We start from the raw sequence: 27,707 nt of genomic DNA on the forward strand, positions 1-27,707 counted from the left end.
GTATGCATCGCAATCAAATAGGAGCGTAGTTCATTGATTCTCAAGCAAGATATGAACTAACATCACACTTGGCACTGCCGATGGTTGACAAGCACATAATTCACAAAGATGATGGTTTCATATCAATCATCAATCGTTGCAACAGCCGCTCTAAATAGTAGAAAATTTGATGGAAGATTGATAAGATCCTAAGGTTTTATTTCGAAAGAAAAGGAAGAAAAGAGAATGATCACTTCGAGGGGATCAGCCTCCTAGAGTTTGTCAAAAGATTGAATAATATTTTATTGTTTGTCGAAAAAAACGGTTATATCACTAAGTACTACCTAGAGTATATCAGGACTTGAACTCTTAATAATAAAAAAATATTAAATAAACCTTTATCTGATTCTAATTGAATTAAATAGATTCAATAAATATTATTTAAAAGCTCAAAAAATAAAATTGTCCTAACAATTCCTCCCTCTTCAAATCAGTCTTATCCTCAAGGTTAAACAACATCAAACTCGGAGAGTTTATCTTTCAGCACTTTAGTCACAGGGTATCTACGGCACATCACAACCCATTGATCGAGTAAGTACGATCTCCACTTTTCGATAGTGTAAGCAATAGGTCGACCTTTTGGTGTCGTAGTCTTCTGAAATACTCTCTCTATCTGATAGTTAGTGGCAGTTGTGACCTTATTTTCACGTCTTCCCTTTAGGATCACATGTTTTTCATTAATAAAAAACTTAATGATTAGTTTAGAAAAATTTCATGAAACATCACCCAAGGTTAATAGCCATTCAATTTCGAGCACCACGTCGAAGTCTTCTAAGGGTAGCAAAAAGAAGTCCATAAGCAACTATTGGCCCTACAAAGTCAGTTTAATCTTTGAGCACTTACTATCACAAGTTAAAATCCATCCATCGATGACTTTTATTTCAAATTTGTTACGGTCTTTAATGTGGTAGGCCAATCGATCGGCAACCTTACTATCCATAAAATTGTTAGTGCTACTAGTATCAATCAAAACTGTAACATGTTGTTCCAAAGTTTCTCCAACTTTCATAGTTTGCGGGTTAGAGTAGCCGGCTAATGCATGCACTGTATGTATGATAGGTCTAACATCGTCATTAGAGTCCATATCTTCATGATTAGAGTCTATATTGTTAGCTTCTGGTTCCTCTTCAGTTAGTTCAATTATAAGAAGTTGTCCTTGTTTACATCGGTGCTCCCTACTCCACTTTTCATCACAGTGCCAGCACAAACCCTTCGCTGATCTTTCCTTGAGTTCTTTTCGAGTTAGTCTTCGAGTGTTAGGGTTCCGGTTGGGAATAGATGGGGTGGGTGGCTTGCTGATCATCTGTTTGTTATCACTTATGTTTCAATGATTTTTTCTACTGATTTTTTCCTCATGTAAATATGCAAATGATATCGCAGCGATCATAGTGCGGGGTTGACGATCTTTGACTTCACACCGAATATCTGGATTAAGTCCTTCGATAAATGTGCCCACTAGTTGTCGTTTAGACCAATCTTTGGCTTGATTTGATAATCTTTCAAACCTACTCTGATATTCCAACACTGTAGAAGTCTGATGAATTTTTACGAGCTGTCCATCAACATTCTCGTATTCAGATGGGCCAAAACGAACAAGAAGCCCTCTCTTGAACTACTTTCATGAAGAAACTCTGTGGCAAGTTTCATACCAATCATATCACTGGATTGCATCTTCGTCTAGCTGGATTGAGGCTATTTCTACCTTGGATTCTTCTGGGGTCTTATGAAAGCAAAAAAAAATTTTGCCTTGGAAATCCAACTGGTCGAATCTCTATCTTCCATCTTGGAAATTCCACCTTCATGTGTTGGTAGCTTGTGTCCTGTTTTTGGGTCATTTTCCCTATGTCTCCGGATTGATTCAATGTAAGACTTGAACTATCATCTTGTTAAAATTTGCTAACGCTCTCCAATAGACTCTTTTTAAAATTATTAAGGGTTTTTTATAGTCGATTCTCAATTCTAGTTACCAAGGCTTCTAATTAGGCTTTTACTAAGTTGTCAATAGCAATTGTGTAAGACTGTAGATATGTAATCTTCAATTCCTATTTTTGGTGTCAGAGTCAAGGGCATCAATACTACGGTGACCGGTGGCTATGGCGCCTGTGGCGGAACGAGGGAGGAATGGTTGAGCGACAAAAGATGCAAAGGATGGTGGATCTAGTGGGCTGCGATTGCGATTGCCCCGCTTCACCTCTTTTCTTCCTTTCCTGCTACGGTGGCAGGGGGTGTGCTGGCCAAAGAGCAGCGGCAACGGTGGTCGCTAGCCGGACGTAGAGGAAACGGTGGTGGTGCGACTGGGAACAATGCTCTGTTTCTACCGTTGCAAGAAGGGAAGGTTACTGCCGGGGTTGAGAGGCAGTAGTGGTGGTGCGGCTAGGAGCAAGGTCGCCGAGGGCGAGGAGCAATAAAGGGTCGTCGAGGCTAGGCGCTACAAGGGGGTGGTCCACTGGCCGGGAATAGCGACAGCGACCCTTTCTCGCTCGAGCGGGATAGGGTGCGCGGCTAGAGGGCTGCTGCGGCGCAACGAGGGGGGTGCTGGCTGGAGAGCAACGACGGCGATGGTCGCTAGTCGGACGTAGAGGAAACGGTGGTGGTGCGACTAGGAACAATGCTTTGTTTCTGCCGTTGCAAGAAGGGAAGGTTGCTACCGGGGTTGAGAGGCAGTAGTGGCGATGCGGCTGGGAGCAAGGTCGTCGAGGGCAAGGAGCAACAAAGGGTCGCCGAGGCTAGGCACTGCAAGTGGGTGGTCCACTGGCCTGGAATAGCAGCGACGACCCTTTCTCGCTTGAGCGGGATAGGGTGCGCAGTTGGAGGGCGACTGTGGCGCAATAAGGGCGGTGCTAGTCGGGAAGCAACGGCGACGGTGATCACTGGCCGGAGAGAAGCGGTAACGGTGGTCGCTGGCCAGAAGTATGGGAAGCAGGGGCGAAGTCTCGCTCGAGAAGGATGTAGTTGCGATGGCCCTTTCCTGTTTCAGAAAGGGTGCGCAATTGGAGGGCGACTGCAGCGCAACGAGGGGGGGTGTTGGTCGAGAAACAACAACGATGGTGGTCGCTAGCCAAAAGCTTTGTTTCTACTACTGCGAGAAGGGAAGGTTGCTACAGGGGTTGAGAGGCAATGGTGGCGGTGCGGCTGGGAGCAAGGTCGCTGAGGGCGAGGAGCAACAAAGGGTCGTCAAGGCTAGGCGTTGCAAGGGGGTGGTCTGCCAAGAATAGCGACTATGGCCCTTTCTCGCTCGAGCGAGATAGAGTAGTGCGGAGGTAGAGTTGTTGGTCGGGGAGCAGGAGCGACGACGAGGAGGTGAGTCACCCTTTTTTTTTTTTTTATAGACGATGATAATTACAACAAGAACGTCGAGGATCGTTGCTCTAATACCAAATGGTTGCTCTAATACCAAATGACAAGACTCTAAGATTTTATTATGAAAAAAAAAGAAGAGAATAATCATTTCCAAAGGATCGACCTCCTAATATTTGTCAACAAATTGAATAATATTTCATTGATTACCGAAAAGATTTTAACTCTTAATAATAAATAAATATTAAATAAATCTCTGATTCTAATTAAACTAAATAAATTTAATAAATATTATTCAAAAACTCAGAATAAAACGATCCCAACAGAGTTCTAGTTGAAGAGATAGTTCTGTCAATTGAAGTTAAAAAAGACTGCTATGCACAACTATAGAAAAATTAGTTCCTTTTTGCATGTGTCACTTCATGTTGTAGTGAACAACCTATCTATTTACAATTCGATCCACAAAAAGATTTTATATATATATATATATATATATATATATATATATATATATATATATATATATATATATATATAGGGAGAGAGAGAGAGAGAGAGAGATTGCAGGTCATAATGGCCTATCCCGACCATTATTTTGGACAAAAAAGACATCTGCACAGAGAACCCAGATCCCTCTCATCGCCGAACTGTTATGAGGTGCCAAAACTGCAGCTAACATGTTCCCGAGTTATCAAGTGAAGCCGATCTCGCATGATGGATTTTGTTCTGTAAGCTGGCAGGTTAAGGGAGAAGAAGCATGTGTGCGATGTTGGTAGACGCTCCTTGGAATCTGAACACCTATATATGTACAATCTGGAAGACAAGCCACGGAATCCATCTACAGGTAAGTACCTGATGGATGTCCAGAAAAAAAGTAGTAGTCTTCTTTGCTCCTCGGGCATGCCCTCAACAATCTGCTACAAGTTAAATCAAGTTTCAGTAGTTTTTCCTTTGCAATAATCTACATCTATAACTACGTGATGTGTAACGCTAACAAATGAATGTTACCCACCATCCTAGATGTATGATATCTTTCAAGATTTCAACGGATCACTGCTGCAATATGGCTCAAAATCATTGTAGATTCAAGTCTAAGAAGTGACCAGGTGTGCAAGACTCTACAAATCTTGAGACATGTTTTGACTAAGTCATCACATAAGCCTTCCAATTTTTGGGGTTGACCAATCTAAACTATGATCAACCTCTTGGAAACTACAGAAACACCCCTAACGGTAATAGGATATATACACCTAAAAGCATAACCTCTTTTGCACTTAATCATGTGGAGTTAGTCAACCATCAAAAAGTTACTGTTTAAGCAATGTTAGTCAGTACATCTAATGATTAACAAAAGAGATTGCACACTTTTTTTTTTTTTGCAAGGAAACTCAAACTGGTAAAAATAAATAAATCACAACTAACTAAACTACGACATTTCACCCTTTTTAGCTTGCATACTACACTTCAAGAAAAGGTTTAGAAGGATCAAGATACCACAAATTTGGGCTCAAATATATATTTCTTTTCTGCCACCGACCTGTGTTGAGGGCAATACAACCAGACATTAGCAATGTGAGAGGTATCTTTTCGGCATTTCAGATAAGATTTTCTTAGTTTTTCGTCTTATCCCTTCTAGCATGACTAATCCAACTTGACCCAGCTTCATTTTATCAACACAATCTTTCAAACATGTCCTACCACCTTAAAAGTTTTGTTCTAGTTTCATCTTTCACCGAAACCAAGGCATGATACCGGTTTCATAACCTGCTGGACCGGTATGGTACTGGTACACTAGGCAATATACCGACCTATATACCCTAGTGTCAATTAATACAAAAAAAAAAAAAAACAAGATCAATGACATGTGATACCAGCACTCAGTCAAAACTCAATAAATGTTGATTTGATAAGTACTGGCCAACAAATATTTAAATCCCTGACCAAAAGTATCCCTAATTTTATCAATTCTAATGACCCCATACCTCCATCTCAATTCCTGTCTCAGCAATGACCATTTACATTGTTTCTTAATTGGCCAACGTCCAAATCATAAAGCAAAAAGTTTTGAAAGGGTCACTAGAAAAGTATGTTTCCGCAGAGGTATGTATATAGGCTAGAGGAGAACATGCTAGTGGCAGATACGGAAATAAATGAAAGCTTGTCATTAGTGTTGAGGCAATAAGTTCTGATAATCTTTTTACATTATCTCTAAAAATAGACTAAGCAAGCAGCTATTTGCTACATGATACTGTGAAAAAGTGCATGTAAATAAACTTCTACAAGTCAAGCTTCACAAAATATCCAACAGCAAGAATGTTGATAAAGTTTCATGAAGCAAGGCTAAGGCGTAAATAAGTTCTAAGAAACTTCAAAACTATTGCAAACTGGAGGCACCAAATGGCTGCCAAAGCATGTGGCAAAAGAATTCAACCATGTTCGACTGATAACCACAAAACCCCAACTAGGGGCAAAATAATTCAATGGCATTAGCAGCCAGAAGTAGATAAGAGAGGAAATAATGGTCATATCACAACAAAAAGGAATGAACTATGTCTTGTGAAGAAGGAAAAAAAATTGAGATAATTTTCAAGGCAGATCTAGTTAGCAAATTAAAAATGACTAAATTCACCAGGAAAGATTATCGATAAGGATGTGATGCAATATTCAAAAATTAGGATAACTAGATGGACACTTGATAAACTTAGACAGCAAATCTAAAGAAACATTTGTTGAGAGTCAAAATAATAAGCATTTTACCTTCCAAAACCAACAGATTTGAGGATCTCTTGACTTGTAGCCATCATAGTCAGTATGTTCTTTCCATTCTCTCACACTGATGACATTATTACTTCCACCTAGCATTCGATCAAAATCTTCCAGGTCCAGACTGTTGAAGAAAAACTGCAGGTCCTCTGAATTAGAGAGAAAATCACTAAAACCCTGAGCGAAGCGAGCAATCTGTTCAGAAATTGATGTGACAAAGCAATGCTTGATCATGAGGTTGACATATTCTTCTCTATTCCTGCTATCTACAGTAATATTCTTCCCCCCAGGACAAAGCTCAACTGTTGTCTTTGACCCCAGCATTTCAATGTCTCTGGTAAATGTTAGTCCTAAAGCATCTGAATCAAGAAAGGCTTCATCCATCTCAAGTATCTGTTTGCAACCCCTGTATAAAACTGGATCTGCATCGCACACATCTTCCAAAGTAATAGATTTTCCAGCTAGTTGCAAGAAAAATACACGATCAAACACAACACCGACTTGGACTTTATGCATCAAAGCTAATGCAATCACTCGCCCCACAAAGTTGAAGTATTCTAGGTGCAAGGGATCCACGGCGGATGCTGTGTGGTATTCACAATAAATAATAAGAAAGCAAAAATTAAAAATGAAGAAAAAAATACAGTGAGTGAAGAACAATTAACAAATATAAATGAGATGATAACTCTAGTATGTCACTCATAAAAGAAACAATATTATACGTTTTCTACAATATATTAACAGAAATGAATATAATCCACATTAGTTTCTCTCATCAGCTTGTTCTTTCAATAGGACCACAGTTGTCTCCTCCACTACTACCACTCTGCCATTATTGTGGAATCACATTCCTACTTGTTGGACGAGGACACACCCTTAGGGAGACATAAGACACACAACATATTTGTTTATGTATGCTACAGAAAATTCACCCAATGAGACAAGTTTTGTTAGATGTGGATTCACAACTTCTGATTGGACGTGAGCTTTCACCAGAAATTACTCACGAAGTAATAAACATGAAGTAATCACATTATTAGACGAGTTCTATTAGATGTGGGTTTGAGGACCTCTGATTAAAATGCCTTGTATTGAAGTGCTGAAATGAAATATGACATAAACATGAAATAAACAAAAAAAAATTACTTGCGTATCTTTATATGGCTATTAAGAAGCATCCAGTGTATAACAATGAAATCAAACATCAAGAACAAAATGAATACTTGTTAACTTAAAGATTGGTAGAGTTTAAACCATGATATATTAAAAAATGTGAAAAGGTTTAGCTGTGTCTACCTTAGCATTTCAATGTATTTTATCACTTGTCATTCTTAAATTTTTTGCTTATACTTTCAAGAATGGAAATTTTAATAACAATACCTAGGGAACTTGAATTTTTTGCCCATATTTCTAGGAATGAAATACCTAGGAGATTTTGATGCTTGGAAGATTTCTGGGAATAAGGTATTTAATTTATACCTAGGAAATTGTAATTTTTGGAAGAAAATGAGGTATCTTTACCTAGGAGAAGTTGATTCTGAAAGAGGGTCACCCAACTATGCTCTCAATGGTTAGAGTTGGTGATTGTTTTCAATGCTTATATCTCTAATAAGGGTATTCAGTCCCACACTTGTAGGAATAGTATCCGAAGAGTATCTATCACTGATTAGATTCTTGAGAGAGGCTCGCTAGCAATCACTGGATTGCTAATTTTTTAATTTGACAATGGAACACAGATAGCAGAGACCTGTACGACAACTAAGACACCGGTAGATATGTGACAACTCGAATTAAAGATTTAAATTATACTCTCAAAGATATGATAGACATCAAAAACCTGAGTACACAGCATGAAGAAAATCATCTTAATCTTAATATCACATCATGATCTCCACTAAATTCAACAGAAAAAACTTCACTTATTTAGACTCTCAAATATGTGATAGACATCAAAGACCTCACTACACTGAAAGAAAGAAGATCAAAGAGCAGAGAAGCGTGAAGAAAATTGCCTTAATCTTAATATCACATTTGTTTTTTGTTTCTATCTATTAAAACTAGAAAACGTTTCTGGTTGTATGACGTCGCGCAAAGGGGAAAATGGTCAAAACAACTTCGTTCTCATGTGTTACCAATTGATTTCTAGCTAATGACCTTCTAGTGCAAAACGTCAATTGTCTCAATACCTTAGAACTCATTGTAGCACCCCGCTGGTTGGGGCCTTGGTTATATGTCTGAGGGTTAGTACAACGTCTTCGGTGTGCCCGCTGTTTGTTCAACAAAAGTACTATGTGAACATTGGGCCTGCAACTACCTTTGGAACCCCATTGTGTGCAACCATTCAACCCGTTTTCAAGAGCCTTTTGTGCCTAATAAAAGTTGGTTGCTTTGTGTTGCTTGAAATCTCGATTATCTTGCCTTTTTCATGTGTGACGATGACATATTACTCGCACATTTATCTTTCAAATTTTTTCTTCTTTGTGCAAGCTCTTTGTGGACTAAATGAGGTTAAGGTCTAGTCTGACTCTTGCGGATGACATGTCAACACTTGGGTGTCGTACGCCTTAGGCAATCCCAGTTAAAAACATCACAATGTGATAAAAGAAAAGGACAACAAAAAATAATATTATACAAGAAATTTCAATATTGAACAAGAGATTCCTACTAAAAGATATAAAGACTAATTTCACATAGATTCAACCATTCTTTATCGCCAACAAGATCAAATCATGAAGGATTAGATGGCATACTTTCTTTTTTCAATTCCAGGATGAGTATAAGGACATTGACAACCTCTCTCGACATGTAAAGAAAAGGAAGGTAATGAAGGACAAGGATATGATTCTGCAATATGGTTCCAGATCTGCACCTTGAGATAAAGTAGGCTTAAGGGATGAGGAGTTGTCATGCAACAACCAGATCTTGAACCTATTCTAAAATATTTGATTTTTGATACAAATGATGATAACTCAGACACTGCATATTCATCTATATATCACAAGAAATCACTTGGGAGGAAGAACTAAGAAAAGGCACATTCATCATTTGTAAAATGCAACAATCATGAGTTTGTTGATTACAAAACTAGAACTACAACAAAGGTAAATAAATAATATAGAGATGAACTCACCAGGATTTGGAAAAAATCGCCGGTGATCGTGTGGGCACGGCAGGAAAAGTGGACTATCAGGATTAAAAATAGCTTTGCATAACAAACAAAACCACTCTCTGAGAACACCAGGACCTGTGGCCTCCTCATCTTTAAACTCCATAAAAAGCCCTCCATGCAATTCAGTAGCATCAACCTGGCCAATATATTCGAAGGACTCAGGCAGCAACTGCGACCTGTCAATGAGCATCTCATGCAGCTCGTCTTCCTCCTTTGCTACAGGAAGCATCATCAGAACCAAATTCCTCCTCGCAGCGAAATCAGTCACATCTTTATACTTGAGAAACCAGCGAAGCTTATGATCCCTCTTAGCACGTCTGAGAAGAACATTCAACATCCTCCGTTGCTTGAGAAGAAGTGAATGAAGAAACTGGCCAGCACCCTCAAACAAGTCGGAGAAGACTTTAACCACTGCCAGAACCTCTAGCAGTTGCGACCAGGTTTTAAGTTGTACCTCGCATCGTGCCAGCCCCCTCAGGTCCATTATATCCTCTGCCCTCATAAGACACTGGCCGACCTTGTTCAGGAGCTTGAAGAATAGGTCATGCAACACACCAATGATATTTTCGTACATCGGGTACCCAGGGTCAAAGTAGTTCTTCGATATGAACCCATCTGTGCCCTTCAGATCCTGGGTCACATGGTGCACTGCAAACAAGAAATTGGAGAGATCAGTGATAACAACGTAGGAGATATGCATGGTGTGTGATGAGAGCGCCACATCCGCTAACCCAACAAGCTCGGCGATGAAAACTTGCAAATCCGTAAGCAAGTGAACGGACGTCCAATGAACATAGTAGGGAGGCCCCGACTTGAGAAGCCGGGCCAATGTGCTGCGACACCCAATATAAAGCCGATCTTTCCTGCCCACTGATGCCGCGAGCATCTTGCAGAAGGTGAGCACTATAGGAGCGCAATGCAAGTGCATCTGTGCGGGAAGGAAGTCAGGATCTGGGGTGAGAAAGATCCGAATGGCAACAGCGGCGATTACACGGTTTTCAAGTACTGGCGAAAGATACAACTTCACGAGTTCGGAAGGGGCGCCCGCCAAAATAAAGACATGGAGACGAGCTGAGATCTTCTTTTTATCGGCATCGGAGTCTAAGAGGGTGTTGGCGAGGAACCGCTTCACGAGCAGGTCCACAGTGTTCCACTGCCGAACACTGGAATGAGTGCCGGGGGCCGCAGTGTTGAGGAAGCAGATGGAGGAGATGAGGTCGCTGACGACCCTCCAAGACGTCGGCTGATCGGTGCTTCTGAGGCCGCAGGTCAGCTGGAGGGTGGTGTCCTTCTTCACGGCCGAATCCAAGAGGGTGGAATCACCCTGGAGCTGGCGGCCGCGATAGATTAACCGCTGCTGGTAGCAGGGGATCCCGGTGACCTTCTCGATCCGTTCGATGACGGAATCTACGGTGTCGGTGGGACGGGCGTGGATCACGAGGCTTTCCCCCGTTAGCAAGCGGACGAAGAATTGGAGATCCTCGTCCGCATCATCGACGGTGGCGGGTGAGAAAGACAAGGGGTAGAAGGAAAGGGGAGGCCAGGGCTTGACCATCTTCAGGAGGGGGAAGGAGTGGTCTTGATCGGCATAGTCGTCGTTCTTGCGCTCGTGGTGGTGTTGAGAGGACAGAAACCTCGGGAACGCCGCCGCTGTCGGAGAGGAACCGGAGGATTCCATCTCCGTATATCAAGGAAAAGGAAGGGGAAGGCGGGGAGGGTTTGGAGCGCGGTTCTTCCTCTGCACACGGCGGAGGGGTAAAAGGGCTTTCGGTCGGGCAACGGCAGCAATTGGTTTAAGGGGTGGACTATGAATATATAGACGGGGAAAGAGACCCCTCCGAGTACACGTGTCGGCTGAAATTAGGGTTGAAAGTTGGCAGATTAAACTTGGTCTTGCAGCTTAACTCGGCGGCTCGCCTCGTTGCTTCCAAAAGCCAATTAAAAGTTACTGGAATCGACAAAGTATTCCGATCGGTAAGTGTTTATGGATGTCTTGATTGAAATCAAATTCATTGTAAACTAATTAATAGAGAAGACGACAAAATTCAACTACAAGAGAGAAATTCTCCAAAACTAATGAGATTGATTGATTCATAATTATTTTTGGATTCCCGATTTATTCGGAAAATCAAATTGCAATCTTCCAAATATGATTTTTTTTTCCGAAATTAAGAATTGATGTTAAATGGTATACTATGAGATTTCTTCTAAAGTAAATGTAGAGGTTTGGGATGAAAAACTAAAAAAAAAATCATATGAGAGGGTATGGACTAACATAAGAGAATTTTTTATGTTTATATTTTTATTATTCTTGTATATTAAAAACTTAATTTCTTTCACTGGATATGGATAAAAAGACTATTTATTGCCCTCATTACCTCTAAGAACTTGCGGAAGAAGATTTTATGTGTGTCAATTGCATAAAAGGCCATCGAGTTCCCACAATTATTTATTTCAAACTCATGACCTGATTTTTAATCTATATTATTGCATCTAAAAGTTAAACCGATAGAAGAGATATGATCCTTATTTATGTTTTCTATCCCTCCACATCATGGTCAGTGCGTTACCATTAAGTGATCACAGCAGGAAACGAGGATTACCTGAGATGAGATGAGATGAGCTGAGCTCCAGTTGAGGATGCCCGGAGATTCCAACAAGATTAATCCTATAGAAGGGTGAAGAGATCCGCTAAGAGGAGAAGAAAAAAGTTCCTACACAAAAATTCCAAACTTGTAAAGCTATTTGTTTGATCAACCTATTATCACATGACATCTCTCAACAAGTTGATCGTAAACATATTATATAGCAAGCTTATGGAATTGGCTCAATCGGTTGCCTTGTCACACAACTCCAAGAGACTTTTTGATGCTAAACTAATGGCACATCCTTCATGAAAATATTTGGTCGTGAACATGGACCACTAAAGATCAACATGGGAATGCTCGTAAAGATAGAATCAGATTTAAGGGGGAAGAGCCAAAAAAGATTAATAGGTCAAGCGTACCTGCAAGTCTTTAGTTCCTTATCTGAAAGCCTTTGGATTACACCAAAAGCTCTATAGATTACACCATCGACTGCAATTAGCACACAAGCCCTGGTCATATGCTCCATATCTGAAAGCCTTTGGATTTCGGGGATTCTTTGGAACAGGGACTCTTGTTTCCAACAAGTTCCGTTCCAGCATCAGGATGCACCTCGAAGTCTTCGGAATCATTGCAAGACCCATACAGCTGATGTAGCTTTTCTGAGTCTTCTACAACACAGCCTTCGCCAGAGGGTGACCTCCACTAAAAGATAAATAAATTATAAAGTGCATCTTTTGATGGTTCTTGTGTGCTAACCTCCGTAGCAGCAGCAGCCAGGTCTTGACGATATCTCTGAGAAGAGCTTCATCTGAATGATTGCAGACCTTCCAACTGATGGAGCTCCAGTTTTAACAAAGACAACAGCTTTCACCTGTGAATTAGACAGACATACTCAGTCAAGATACCATCTGCATGATCCAAAATAAATTAGAAGTGTAAGTTCATCTGATTACATATAGATATTCACTGCAACTAGGCACCTATGCTGAACAATCACTAGTTTTTTCTTACCTTTGTCCGCTTTTCATAGAGCATTATCGCCTTCTATAAGGATCCCTCTGAGAAGCAACTTCTCCAGTACCTACCACAACAGCTGCCGGTCTTGGTAGGTGCCAGTCCTAGAGAACATGGACAGACAAGCACTGAAACTGAAATCTCAAATTCATCCATCCACTTTCAAATTCATCCATCAACTTTGATCCAACTCCTTGAAAAAATGTGTGCTTCAGCAGGGATGAGCCAACCAAGCCAAGTTGTGAAAGCAACCACCATAACCTTGAATATAATTGGCACACTGAAAAGAAGCACCATCGACGCAGTTCTATTTTCACATTTCACATGCCAATAAAGTAGAGCTTTGCAGTTGTATTCTGCAAACTGCATTAGCTGAAACAATATAACAGAGCAAGACAGTCTCCGAAGGCAGAGAAGTAAATAGATCCACATATTTAAAATAGAAAATCAAAATAACAGAATAAAGAAGATCTAAGTTAGCAAGAAAAATTTACAGGACCCCCTATTTAAATAGTAAATCCAATTTTTCCGAGTTATTGGAAGATATACTGGTTATAAAATAATTTTGTGTGGTTAACAATCTCGTAAATATGTGTTATTCATATACATCATTTCTATTGCTATCAAATAGCTGAGCAACCTGAACCCAAGCTATTATTTGTTGGATCAGCATTTTAACATGAGTAAGGATCAAGGACTATCAGAACCTTGCATCCATCCTTGTACATCTGGTACATGTAAATGCAGTCTAGGTTAATTATGAACCCATGCCAGTGATAATATATGCAGAAGCTTGCTGTATATCTCCATTGCTTTTTTCAGAGTACTTAATTGTGAACTTATCAACTGCTATTTACTATGTACATCTTTACAATGATCAAGAAAGCCACAAAATGGCAGTAAAATGATAAAATAATATACTTTCTATGGGGACAAAAAACCTAGAGATCTTGTCTGCTAATTTCTGAACTGAATCCTTCCCAAGTTGAGCAGTCTCCACTAACTTAACTATCTTTTAAGTTAAATTAAAATTTTCTAATGCACTGGCACCCAATTTCTTGGTAGAAATTGGCCCTCCATTATTAATAAAAAACAAAAGAGAAAGAGGAAGAAAGAAGGCAAATGAAATCTGTAACTATAGATATCCTGCCTTCAACACAAAATATTGAACAGTATTATTGATCTCCTTTCTTTCTCTATGCTTGAATCAGAAATAGATAATTAAAAGAGATTGCCATCTTGTTTCTTAGGTCCCTAACCTATCTTTTATTCAATTGGCTGCCATATGTCATCCCATAGGCTGGTGAGATATATTATGGAAAGCACATGCCAAAAGGCAAAGTTGCTGACCGAAGAAAGTGGATTATAAGTTGGCACTAGTAATATAAAAAATAGTCACCATTGATCAGAATGAAAGCACAAGCAGGTGAAGTTTTTCTTTCTTTTTTCTATTTGTTTTTACAATGGATAAGGTCTGGTAGTAAACTCTGCATGGTTTGAATCTTTCTTCTGATCATCCTTAAGATATTGCATTATGGAACACAAATCCACCCATTGTTCCATGTCCTATTGCCTTTCATAATCCCAAAAGAGAGGTTTATGTTATATATGTCCTGCATGATATTAGACATGTTACACACGCCACATTAAACATGATATTAACACAATTCCACCTCGATTTTTCCTGAGGAAAAAGAACCAAAGGAAGCTTTCAACATGTTCATGCAGAGGAGATCACAGAAATGAGCAGTATTATAGGTGGTGGGAAGTCAAAGTTGATCCTATAGTTAACCCTCAAATTTTTGGAACTTTAGAATCTTGTATCAGATCATCAGTGATGAGTTTCATTCCACTAAGCAACTTAAACACGCACAGAAAAACAGAGAGAGAGATATATATATATCAAATAGAGTGGAGAAGAAGAAGCACTGGCATGTGAGTGTGAAAGATACAAGGAATAAGTTGCAGCACACATTTAGATATTATACGAAAACTTCAACACTTGATTGAAAAAGCAAGTCTTTCTTCTTAGCATGGCTTTTTTTTTTTTCTTTGAGTCATGGTCGTTTGTCACGCTTGAATAAATTGCTCAGTGCTGATCAACCTAACATTGATCTGGCAAAGTGCATGAGCCACACAGCCACAAGAACTGTATGGGATATATATATATATATATATATCATGATTCTTATAGTTAATTTCTACTAGATCCATGTACCAGCTTTGCACATCTCAGCAGGTAGTCAAATCATCTCTCAACTCTTTAATCATTTTGGCAAAAGGAAATTACCATTAACATTTCGTATGCACAGAGACCCATCAACCATTCCATCACCCGTTAGCTTAACAAATGATAGTCATCTTCATACTGGGAGTTCTTTTTTAGGTCAGAATCTCTTCATTTTGTTGTTTCTATGGTTCCTGGGTATATACAAACTTACAAAGATATGACTTGACTACAACTTTGAAAAAACAAACAAAAAATATATACCCATTAAAATGTCCTAGAAGCATATTGCTTTGTAGTGATAAAGATGAAACCTAACTATGACATAAATTAACATCCAACAGAAATTGATACGACTCAAGCATTAAAGATGTTGTTAAAACTAAGTGCTGATACATCTACATCTAGTTCAAGGACAAGTTACATGGTGGCTGGACCACTGTAGGATTATAACAACAGCAGAATAACTAAAGCTGAATATTCAGAGTGTTTATTCAGTGTCTCTTCTAATGACCATCTAAGATATGAAAAACATCAACAGGAAAGAAGGCACTAAACATTAATCAGATAATTAGGTAAGCAATGTTCTGTGCACAATGGAAAAATCGATAGTAGTATATGCAATGGGAAACACTAAAGAATATTTCTATGCAGTCTCCTCTTCATCCGAAGTAAAGGCTAATTTTGCGGGTTGAACTAATGATATGCCAATGACACTTTCACACGGAGAGCAGCCGAGAATATAACCGGTTCCTTCTCAGTGTATTTGTCTTGTATGTAATCCAGTGTTAATCAACCAGTTAAAACGGTAAATTTCAATAGTTTCTTAAACATGGTATGTGCCTTGATAATCAAGAAGAGGTCATTGACCAACTGCCTCTTGCACAGATTGAATTGGTGTCTTAAGGATTTAATCAAGCTGCTCCTGCTACTTGTATAATGGCAGCTCACATGATGCAGTATCATATGATTTCTTACAAGAAGTAGCACAAAAAACTGCAGCAGACCAAAAAGATGATGGTGAGGCGGCCAAGAATGAGATCCTTTTTCCTCATTTGGAGCATAGGAGCGATTTCAGGAGAATGATAGTAAAAGAAACATTATACATAAAAAATACAATTGTACACAATAAATAAATTTGGTATCGATAAATGAAGAACCTGTCTAGAGATTTGCAATATACAAGGAATTTTTTATGATTACAACACAGAGTAGACCACGACCACAGCTACAATCTCATCTCCTTTGGGAGGCTGATGTCTAAGAAATACAAACTGGCAAAAAAAAAAAAGGAATTTCAATATCTGAGTTTAAAAAAACGAGAGCAAGGATAAATAATATTTGTATAATATAGCACTAGTGTGATCAAGTTCAGTGATCTTCCACGAATCAGAAACAATTAAAATTGCAGATAGCCAGATACCAGTTATGGTTCAATCTAATCGACTGAAAGGTTGTAAGAGATCTCAATATTACAAAAATATTGCTCATAGTTACACAGAAGTCAAGGGATATTAGGAATGTGGAATGAACGAAAAAAGAAAATCCAAATGGTTGTAAGTTGGAAGGCATGAAGAATTGACATTTGCAAATATTCTTTGGTCTTTACTAAGTCTTCTGAGAAAGTGAATGATAAATACAGACACTATTCTAAGGCCTGAATAGAAGTGCTCAAAGACGCACAAGATTGCTTATGCATTAACCACCAAATGGTGAGTTAGGGAACACAATCTTCTAATACAAAGTAAAGTCATAAATAATTTTATAATAATGACTAACCTCACAGACATAAAAGCCATGCCAAGAAAAAGTGCTTGAACAGCTTGTTTATGACCTGCATAGTCAAATGCTATAGGTAGCATTTCATGCAATGTGAGAAAAGCCATCACGCCAGCCACTAATTACCGAAGTAAACATACAAAAATTAGAATTTTGAATATTGATTAATTTTGTATTGAAAACCTTTGGTGATATAAATAGGTGAGGAACCTGATCCAAGCAACCCTTCAAGAATTTCAGGATTTAGATTTCTTGGGAAAAGATAAGCTGCATTAAACAACAAAAACAACAAAGCCATATCAACAAGGCATTAAACCAAATATTTTATTAAAAAGGTGGAAATAAGTGCCTCAACTAAATTTGTAGAACTAAAATTTTGACGATCAACAATTTGAAGATACCTCGAGTCTTAGTTATTGAGATTTGTTGTGACCATTAAGAAATGTATTTAACTTGTAAGCTTTTATTATCCAAAAACTGTCATGTGAAATTTATATGGAGAAGTTCTCATCTAAAGATTTGAACTATTTAATAGTTAACAAGAACAATATAATTACATAGGATAGGTGTCTCATAGTGAACTTAATAGCGTTCACTTAGTTTACATCAGATATATAAACACTCTCAAATTATGCATATCTAACATAGTACATGATGAAAACTCCACCTATAAACCTTTCCAGATTTGTTTAATCTGCGCGTTAGCTGACCCCAGATAGTGGGGAGTTTATGGGACAGTACAACTTGTTGCACTCAATCAATCCATTGTTTTAGATCAAAAGTGAAATTCTAGTTCCTCGAAGACACCCTTAGTCTTAAATAATAATGATTATAAATCACTAAGTTCTCATAGGCTAATGTTCTGGAGACCTTGTTAGAGATTGAGAAATGTCAGCTCATTTAGAATCCAAGCAAAACAAAAGAAAGAAATCACCACCAAAAATGCTCCTCACCCTTGAAAAATCTAATGTTGTTTTAACATACTTAAGGAATGACATATGTTGTCAACAATAGGCAGGTATGTGTATGCCCATTGCAAGCAGGTGGCTCCTAAAGTTTAGGCACTAAAAGAATGCTGGAATAACACCTGATAGAGTCAGGTTCCACTGCTGGACACAATGGAGGAGGTTAAAGCAAAAAAAATTTCCTTTCTAATTATGTGAATTTTCAGTGATGTGCTTCGGTATTAGAGTTGATAAGTTAGTTGATATCTATAACTACCAAATTTTTTGAAACTCACTTGGTTGCTTTGGGAAAAACTAGATGCAATTGCAGACAACCTCAAAATGCTAGAGGGAATTTTCCAAATAACTAGTCATAAAATCTTGGTTGATCTAACAGGAGAATGCCGGGTAAAACTTGCATACCTATGATTATCACACCTAGTGGTTCAGCAAAACCTGAAAGTGCTGCCAATTTGAAAGCCTGCCATTTGCTGGAACACGCAGATATAATACCAACTTAAACTATGAATTAGACTCCATTTCCAAAAGTAAATGCTAATAGCATCTGTTCTTTTATTTGGCTTGGCTTTTGTCAAGACATCCAGCATATAAGAAATGTTGAAGGAGTAAAATCATTATAAGCCGAAGCATACCTTTCCGTGGCATAATAGACAGGAAGAGCAACAGCAACACCCTGTAAAATGAATAATTTCATTTGAGATGAAATCGAAACTTCAATCCAGATTTCAAGACAAAAAAATAACTCTAGACATACTATGTCTATTTGTCAAAGATAATTAATTGAAAAACAGAATTGATGATTGGCTCAACCACATGAAGGCACAAAATTGTCGAGCAATCTAATGAAATAGATGAAGATCACCTATCACCAATCTAATGAAGTTGATGCATCATCATTTTACAAAAAAAATGATTTAAACAAATTAAACTGCATACACAAAATTCGGAATTCCAGTAAGTTTGAATTAAACAGTATGGCTGATAAAATAATTAGCACTTATTATAAGAATTACGAACCCAAATGCAAGTATGGCCCTGGTACAGGATAGCAATGAAGAGAGTAACATGCTCATTTTACAAAGAAAGGATAGGTATCAAAAATTTTGTCAATGCTTATGTTATAATTGGAGAACTATAGGAGTGGCAGCTTTTTGAGAAATCCATTCAACTTACAACAAAAAGACCAGGTTTAGGCATAAATCTGAACCCAGAAAAATATCTAGTTTAACATCTAGATCCACTTTGGTTTTAGGCATTTCGATAAATTGCTTTTGGGTCCAAATTTTCTAAAGAAACTTGGATCATGGTCAGGTGTCTCGCTTAGACAAATTTGGACAAAACGGGTCTAGGTTGTTACCAGGTTGAACCTTAAAAAGACACAAGTCAGCAGGCACTGGTTTAAAAGACAAAGTTAGTTTTATTATATGTTCTACCAAACCCCAACAAGCATTTTTAACATAAGAGATCAAATTATATTAAATTTTATAGTGTTAGAACTAACACAGAGACAAGGATTAAGCTTCCTGGTTTATAGAAATATATTAACAAACATATAATTTTAAAATAAACATTCAGTCAAATATACCTCAGGAATATTGTGAAGAGCAATAGCCAGTGCGAATGTAATGCCAATTCGAAGTCCCTACAATATTTGCATCCAAGATAAATAGTCAACAATAAACTATACTAAATGAGAGAAAAAAGAAAGAACAAAAAAAATAAGGAAGTTAAGGATGAAAAATATAAAAGTGAAAAAAAAACAATATATACAAAATTGAACTAGAATTACATTCTGATAGCACTGAGTGAAGTCATATCAAATGTCCTGAAAAGGGATATGCAATGCAAAAAGGCATTGTTAACAACCAGAGGCTTAGATACTGAGACACAGCATAACAGAGCAGTCATGCTAGATCAAAATTAACATAAACCCAGGATGTATATTGCAGATAGAAGGTTAAGGGATTCAAAGAACATTTAACATATGCGACAAATAAGAACTGAAAGATAATTACAAGTGATAACATTTAACATATAACAGGACGCAGTTTCCAAACAGTATCAAGAATTATGTCTGCATTTTAGAAAGAACACATGAATATAGGAAGAGAAAGATATAATGAGATTTACATCATTGTTTAAAGGAAAAGGTAAGAGTTAAGTTCCAAAATATGAAGCAAGAAGATCTTAGAATCATAGTCATGACTCATGAGTTTGATATTCAGAAATAGTTTCCAAGATGAAACAGTTTATAGTTCAAAAACTTTTCAGAGAATTCAGAAAAAGTTTAGAATTTATTCAGATAGAAACATGTCAGAGTACATATTTCTATAATAGAGAATATCCTCTTATACATTTCATGTCTTAGCTTTGAATTAAACAATTGTCACTTAAGATTATCCTAAATGATTTGAGAATGAATCATAACATTTAATCAAGTAATTAGTAATTCTCACCATTAGTTTGTTCATGGAGAATTACTTGGAGAATCAACGCAAAATAAAAACTATTGAATAATTTAAAGTTTTCCAAAAATTTAGAGAATACGGTTACCATGCTGAGAAGAAACAGCTTACATTTATTGTGAAGATACACTGTTTTCAGTTTCAGTGAATGAACTCATTAAAATCAATAGAGAGTCAAAAGATAAGGAGCTCCGGTAACCAAAATAGCAAAAGAGATTTCTAAGAAAATATTGAATTATGTATAGGTTTTTATTTGTGCAAATGATTCTCCATAAACTTAATAGACATTTGTTCAATGATTATTCATTTATTTTTTGAATGATACAATATCATTTTGAGAAATATAATAAATTACAAATGTTGTGTATGACTTTTTGTGTATCTTCAACCATCTATTTCCCCCATGTTCTCTTATGCAAGAAAGTGTATACAAATATATCAAAACCCTTAATCTTCTGCATTTTCTACATTACTTTTACAACAAGTATATAGTCGGAACTCATTCCAAACTTTTCCTAGTTTTCCGTATTTTTCCAGATTAGAAGCTTTGCTTCTTATAAAATGTTCCATACTTATACGTGAACTTGTGACTATAAACAAGAGAAAAATGAGATGCAAAAAAGAACTTCCACAGAAAGATGGTGCTTATTCTGAAATTTAAACTTAAAATGTAGCATAATCAACTTAGTGGAAATTTAAAAGAAAATCAATAACTTGAATATTCATTTGAAATGGCTGCATAGGAACACAGTACGCAACATCCTCCAATTAAATCATGTAATATGAGTAATGATGAACAAATCATCAATCTGTTCAACCAATTTATGCACAAATTCCATGGTAGACAATCTAATAATTCAATGGGTGTGTGGTTGAAACCATGCATGTTATGGTTTTAATAAGCTATGTTATCTCAGAAGCCTCAAGCTTAATTGGAAGATGTGCAATCATGATGTAATGCCTATAATTTGTACAGGAACAACATATACCTTGGTTGTTCCAATAAAAACAGCCATTCCTTCAGGAAAGTTATGCACAGTAATTCCTGCAACTGATGATAAGAACTAATTGCTTTTAGATAAAGCCAATGAATTATTGAATATATGAGACAAAAGGTACATAACCCCAAAAAAAATTTCATACAATCTAATATTTTCCTTGCAAGCATTAAGTGAAGCATTTATATCAATCAAGTGATCCAGGTGTGTTAGATTTTTAAACAAATTCACTAAATATTAGTATATAAAAAATCTCATGGTTAAATAAAGAATGTACATGTTCACTTACCATATTGATACCCTGTTTAAAGAATTTCTTTTTCACATTCTGTTATGGCCTCTTGTGTTTACTCGTTCAAAGTTCTGGCTGCCATAGGACCTCCCTTTTCACCTGACCCCAAGAAGCCTCCAGGTGGCCTTAGGCCAACTTTAACATACAATTACACAAGTCATACATATGTAACATTTAGTGCTAAGGAGTGTATTATGTGCCATCTTGTATTTCGAGGTTTTGAAAGGCATCATCATTGCCACACCCTGATTAGTCCCACATTGAAAGTGGACAAGACTAAGATTGACTTATAAGGATCTGATAAGTATACTATCATTGTTGCATCTTGTGCCACTTATTTTTATTGGCTGAACCACACAAATTTTAGCAATTAATGCCTATGATTGTCCAGTTTTCTACCTTTATTCTTGGCCCATATGTCTGTGTTTTGAGGCTTATTCTGGTGGTCTGCTACAACACATCTTGCAGAACCTAAAATGTGAATTCTCAGTATATAGATGTTTCCTATCACTTTACTCAAGCAAGGTACTTTAAAAATACAAAAAATTATTCAGGATAACACTTTAATATTCTTACATCATCTAAATAGGCTATGCAATGGATTTATTGTGGCATAATCAACAATAGATGGAATAACAGTTACTTCAAAACTACATGCATACTTGCATGCTAGCCTATTTTCTCATCACTATCATCATATGCCAATAACAAGTTTGTTCTATTAGAAAGATAACAATGTGACACAACCAGTTTCTTTTGTGATAAATGCATATAATAAGCAGATGCAAAGCTCCTTGCTATATCATTCTATACTTGATTCATATTACTTCATAGCTAGAGATTGAACTGATACTAATGAAAAAAAGAGAAGTTTCTTAGTATGCATAATATAGCAAACTTTTCCTACAGATAAACCATGTGAAGATTAAACTCCAGAAGATTACAGCTATGACAATGTCTAATAATCAAGAAAAGAGACTAAAATAAAGTTTCTTCATCAATACTTTCTGAGGTTGTACCAAGCACAACAAAGGAATGTTTACAAGCATCATGGGGCTCTTCTATCAAGGAACTAAAGGAAAATGCTTTGTCCTACTCCACTTCTACACGATAAACACTGGCTATCAGAAAATTCATATTCCAACACTTTAAACATTTCACTTTGGTGATATTTTAATTATCAAACAAGAATTTACAAGAGTTATTAATTGCAATAAAAATAGTGACGCTAGTTACATCCTGAGGTCTTCTTTGTGTTAGGATCGTAAAGGCACTAAGAGGGGGGAGGAAGGGGTGAATTAGTGCTTTCGAAAAATTTCGATTTGAAAGTTCGATCAATGAATATGTATCGAAATGTGATTAACAAAACGTGTGAGTAATGATTGCTTAGTAAGTAAATCAGTATGCAATAGTAAATCAAGGCAAAAGAAGAAATGCAAACTGATTTATAATGGTTAGGTCATCCCGACCTACGTCCACTCCCGATTCCTCTTCCTTTGAGACCACCAGCTTTCACCACCGATCTTCTTTCAATGGGCGAAGATCAACTACCCTTGTTATAACTCTTTCTCCTTTTCACAGGTTTAGGAGAGAACCCTTACACCCCTCTTTTATAAAAGACCTCTCACCTCCCTTATAATACCTTCTAAACTCAAGGAGGAATAGATTCAACACTTTTCAAGAGTTTATAACACTTTAAAATCACAAGCTTTTCATGCTTTGTCAAGCAAGCATGAGAGGGGTATTTATATGCCCCAAATGGCTTCAGAAATTGAGCCAAAAATTCAAATCCCTGGGTTTTCAGGGTTCTAGCAGTACCACTGTCTGCACTGGGCGATACCACCACCTAACAACCTGAGCACTGGCGATACCACTGCCTGCCTGGGTGATACCACCGCTTGACATAACCTGGGAGACTATGTTCTAGCAATACCACCGCCAGTTTGGGCAGTACCACTACCTGACACTAGGTGGTACCACCACTGACCCTGGCGGTACCATCATCGGGATTTTTAAAAAAGTATAATTCGTACTTTCCAGCTCACTAGCAATACCACCGCTTGGCTTGACGGTGCCACCACCTAGCCTAACCTCATGTCACTGAATTGGCATTCCAATTGGCCTAATTCAATCATGATTCAGGCCCAATGGGCTCCTAATCAAGTTGGCATGGTTACATCCAAAACCAACTCAATTAGACACTTAAACTACTTCGATCAAAACACAATGTTACAATCATGAAGCCTACATTGTCCGGCATGTTATTAGTTCATCTAGTACTTCGTCCGAACTTTTGGCACATCGTCCTTTCCTTCGGCATATTGACCTCCCGCAACGTCCAATCTTGGTACAATGTCCGATCCTTCCGGCCCGATGCCCGATCTCTGACATGATGAACTCCGTCCCAACGTATGATTCTCCTGCTTTAATCGATATGTCTTTCCATAATCGAAGTTTTTCCTGCATCACTTATCTCAAACGTATATTAGTTTATAGACTCATCAATTGATTTATCATCAAAATTCAGGATTCAACACTTTGAACACCATCACTTGTGTTTAAAGAATGATTCAGGAGTTGGAATGTATACTTATTAGTTTCATAATGGCATCTATCATGTCTAGATATTTGTGAAATAACATGGAAGAAGCACCATAGATCATTTTGATAAGTAAAAAGTTATATTTTCTTCATCATATCGAATGTGTGATATGCATCACAAAAATAAGTATACTAAACAAAGTAAAAGGCACACTCACCAACTGCAGTAACTATTCCACTAAATAAGACTTGGCGGTGGTGCTTCCTGATCATGTCCTTAACTGATCCATCACCATCTTCCTAAATCTCTCGTATCAAATAAGTGTTAATAATACAAATAAAATGATTGGTGCACATGATGTAGAAGTACATATGTTAAGGGAAAAAACGAGTCATTCAAACCTTACAAGTTCCTGGAACACTTGGTTCTGGGATGAAATTGACGACAGAAGCAAAGAACAAAACACCTACAAAGAACTGCAGAAGTAGCCAAGGCCACAGATAAACATTTATCTAAAGCCAAATATATTCACAAGCAACATTATCTAATTCCTAATCTCATCTTGTTGTGTCAAGCAATCTAAAAAGTTGTAGAGGACAATCTCACCCAGATGTTGCCTCTAAAGAAACCAAGGGAATTCATAGCATTATGTGCCAAATCGAAAAAAGACATGCTCATCATAAGTCCGGCAGCAAAACCCTGATATGAAAATCAACATCATATTTGATAGTTTCTTATGAAGGTAAAAACAATAATTAAATTGCAAATAGAAGGATAGAAAAATATAAACATAATATCACCTGTAAGCTCCCGATCATCTTAAGATTGGGAGCATTACTAAGAATCACCAAAAGCCCACCTGTTCAGATATCCAACATTTTCATGAGCAAAATCATCTTGAAAAGACAGAGAGAGAGAGAGAGAGAGAGAGAGAGAGAGAGAGATGAACACATGATATAATAAGACCTGTAGAATTTATAAGATTTTAAAAGTAACCTCATGATGAAAAAAGAAAAACATATATTGCCATTGTCGTTCATGATTTTATGAGAATACAAGTGTGTTGAAAATTAATTCTTGACAGAAGGTGTTTTAACTTTTAACCCCTTGAATAATACATCCTTAACAGATTCTGACCTTTGATATACAATAATACCTCCTGAAGGTGTTTATGCAACTTTGAGTTGCAATGCATAATACTTGTACCTTTAGAACAGCTAGAACCAAAGGCATAAAGTACCATGTTTTCATTTTTCAAACTGCCATTGAACAAATTTGATCATATTGGCCATATACCCCAAAAACTTACCATTATTTAAAAGACATATATGTCTCCACTGGTACAAATGCATCCGAAACAAAACTAGGACACTGAGATCAAGCTTATGAATTTCATGAATGATAATTATTTATGAAACCACATATATTCAACTCCCTGCACCCATATGACCTATAATTTCCGTTGACCTGGCTTGAAGATTCAGCTGAGAACAATCAGTCTCAACAAAAACAGACCGGTATTGATCCAAGCAGTTCAGAATTTTGGCCAGCTGGCTCAGTGTCTCCCTAACAGCTATAGTTAGCAATCAATATCAAAATTTTCAGACTAATTTGTCCCTTGTCTCAGAAATTTCAGACAAAAAACCAACTAGTTCAGATAGAAATAGTTAATTCAAGGTCCAGGTACATTTGAAGTATCTAGTCCAGTGATTATTTTGCTAAATTTGTTTCCAGTGAGAGACCAAGTGATTACGAAATATTTTTAGCACTTCAGTAATATATAAGAAGTGAAACAAGTGATCAGTTGTCATGTGCAGCGTAACACAAATCTTCGTAGCCTTTATGAACGATAATACAATGTCATCAAGTGATCTATCCACATGACACTAAATCTGAAGTCTGTGAGCATATGCACTAAATTTTTTTGATGTTACATCAGGAAAAGAAAACTAACTATTGGGCATATTCTTATCTTATATACTATTCTACTTCCTGTATTAACATTTCATTGTAATGGGTCAGACACAGACAATCTTGCTCACAAATTAAGGGCTGGCAAAAGAGGAGAAGGAAGGCATCAATAGACGACGAAATCAAGAACCAATTAGCGCACGTACCAATCGAGGTGCTCAATCCGCCTACCAGCGAGAGCGCGAGGGCGACGAGCACTTGCGCGTCCATCGAGAACGAACCCCTTCAAGGCGTCCCTCTGTTTGGATGAAAGAGAGGCTTCTCGAAGAAGAAGCGGGAGAGGATTGAGAGAGGCAAACTATACAGAGAGTCTTTGTGATGGTGCGGTATATATAGCATCGAGGCCATATTTTCATATAAGCCCTTGTAAATAATGAATTTACGGAAGTACCCGTTTTGCAGGTTTTTTTACACATAGATCTCTAATATTGTAGTGGCATATTTTCTTATATATACCCTTGTAAAATACTGGATTTACGGAAACACTCTTACGTAGGTTTTCTAAGTATCAAATATTATAATAATAATAATAATAATAATAATAATAAAATGATAGAGTCTCAACTATTTAGGATCGAATAAAACTTATGAGGAGGGGTTTCCAGAGATGAATCTGATACCAAGTTAATTATTAAGTTCTTTAATTTACTCTTCATTTTAGATCTTCTAATTTGTGAAGGTTAGATTGGTTTCTCCAGTCGACTCATTTTTTATGCTCCGAAAAGTATGTTGTAGCTTTTATTAGATATTTACAGTAATTTATATTTTTTTAAAAATATTTATTATCAATATATGGATCTTTTAGCGATATATAAAAGGCATATATATTTAGCTAAAGATATCTAAAGGTCTTTTCATATATTTTAATAAATTATCTTTTGCTCATACTAATAATCATAATCATTTTATAATTTTTTTTTATATTTTCTTATTATGGTACTTGCTAAGATGATCTAAATTATAATGATTTATATGTAAAATAATACATTTATGGAAGTAACCTTTCATACATCATGTAATTTTATAGTGGCATATTTGCATATATACACTCGTCATGTAACCTTATTATGGTACATGTTTTGCTACAGATGATACCCTTGACAACTTTGGTTTTCAAGGTTGAAGTGATCCAAGACAATCCTGTTTTTGTTTGAGTTTAATTGGGAATCCAATACTTTTTTCCATTTTTAAATGATATTATGTTATTTATATATATATATAGAACTATATACATGCAGTATAATTAACATTGGAAACATGAAATTTGGTAAAAAAAGAAATGTATATGTGCAATGAAGATATGAGGGGGTATGCAAAGTGGAGTAGGAGAGAGCATGTTGTCATCACCCATGCAAGTGGGTCACGTTTGGAATAGACTTGGTTGCTCTTCTCGTCTCTCATTGCTTGGAGAGAGACAAGCAAGAGGTGCTTTTCCCGTCGATGTGATGTGTGGCAAAAGCAAGCAATCTTGGCATGGCTTGTGGAGGATGAAGATGGTTGACACACTAAACAATACATGGGATTAATTAGCAGATAGGTGCTTGGAGTGTTGTGTGGGCATGGATGCACATCATGGATGGGGGAGCAGTTGTTGGTGT

General features: G+C 37.1%; 2 protein-coding genes across 2 annotated transcripts; both read right to left on the reverse strand.

The window, feature by feature from the left end:
- Window positions 1-3,721: 3,721 nt before the first annotated feature.
- On the reverse strand, window positions 3,722-11,065 carry LOC135678380 (E3 ubiquitin-protein ligase UPL5-like). Its single transcript, XM_065191121.1, has 3 exons — window positions 9,230-11,065; window positions 6,094-6,683; window positions 3,722-4,250 (listed from the first exon to the last, which is right to left on the reverse strand). The coding sequence occupies exons 1-3, from the start codon at window positions 10,944-10,946 to the stop codon at window positions 3,987-3,989; spliced, it is 2,571 nt and encodes an 856-aa protein (XP_065047193.1). The 5' UTR covers window positions 10,947-11,065; the 3' UTR covers window positions 3,722-3,986.
- Window positions 11,066-16,175: 5,110 nt separating this feature from the next.
- On the reverse strand, window positions 16,176-26,395 carry LOC103991074 (zinc transporter ZTP29). The gene is made up of 12 exons (XM_018828771.2): window positions 26,256-26,395; window positions 24,939-24,997; window positions 24,745-24,837; window positions 24,540-24,614; window positions 24,356-24,437; window positions 21,296-21,357; window positions 19,427-19,483; window positions 18,474-18,514; window positions 18,244-18,311; window positions 17,087-17,143; window positions 16,877-16,994; window positions 16,176-16,371 (listed from the first exon to the last, which is right to left on the reverse strand). The coding sequence occupies exons 1-12, from the start codon at window positions 26,317-26,319 to the stop codon at window positions 16,326-16,328; spliced, it is 822 nt and encodes a 273-aa protein (XP_018684316.2). The 5' UTR covers window positions 26,320-26,395; the 3' UTR covers window positions 16,176-16,325.
- Window positions 26,396-27,707: the final 1,312 nt, after the last annotated feature.

Source organism: Musa acuminata, chromosome BXJ1-7 (assembly GCF_036884655.1).
Source record: "Musa acuminata AAA Group cultivar baxijiao chromosome BXJ1-7, Cavendish_Baxijiao_AAA, whole genome shotgun sequence".
In the NCBI taxonomy this organism is placed as follows: domain Eukaryota; kingdom Viridiplantae; phylum Streptophyta; class Magnoliopsida; order Zingiberales; family Musaceae; genus Musa; species Musa acuminata.

Excerpts from the sequence above, each read along its gene's own strand:
- LOC135678380 (XM_065191121.1), bottom strand. The coding sequence starts at position 10,946 with ATGGAATCCTCCGGTTCCTCTCCGACAGCGGCGGCGTTCCCGAGGTTT. Across the intron at positions 6,684-9,229 it reads GCGATTTTTTCCAAATCCTG|CATCCGCCGTGGATCCCTTG; the intron begins GTGAGTTCATCT and ends AATACCACACAG. Across the intron at positions 4,251-6,093 it reads AAATCTGTTGGTTTTGGAAG|ATTGTTGAGGGCATGCCCGA; the intron begins GTAAAATGCTTA and ends AACTTGTAGCAG.
- LOC103991074 (XM_018828771.2), bottom strand. The coding sequence starts at position 26,319 with ATGGACGCGCAAGTGCTCGTCGCCCTCGCGCTCTCGCTGGTAGGCGGA. Across the intron at positions 19,484-21,295 it reads TTTTTATTGGAACAACCAAG|GGACTTCGAATTGGCATTAC; the intron begins GTATATGTTGTT and ends CAAATATTGTAG. Across the intron at positions 16,995-17,086 it reads TGAAGGGTTGCTTGGATCAG|TGGCTGGCGTGATGGCTTTT; the intron begins GTTCCTCACCTA and ends TTCGGTAATTAG.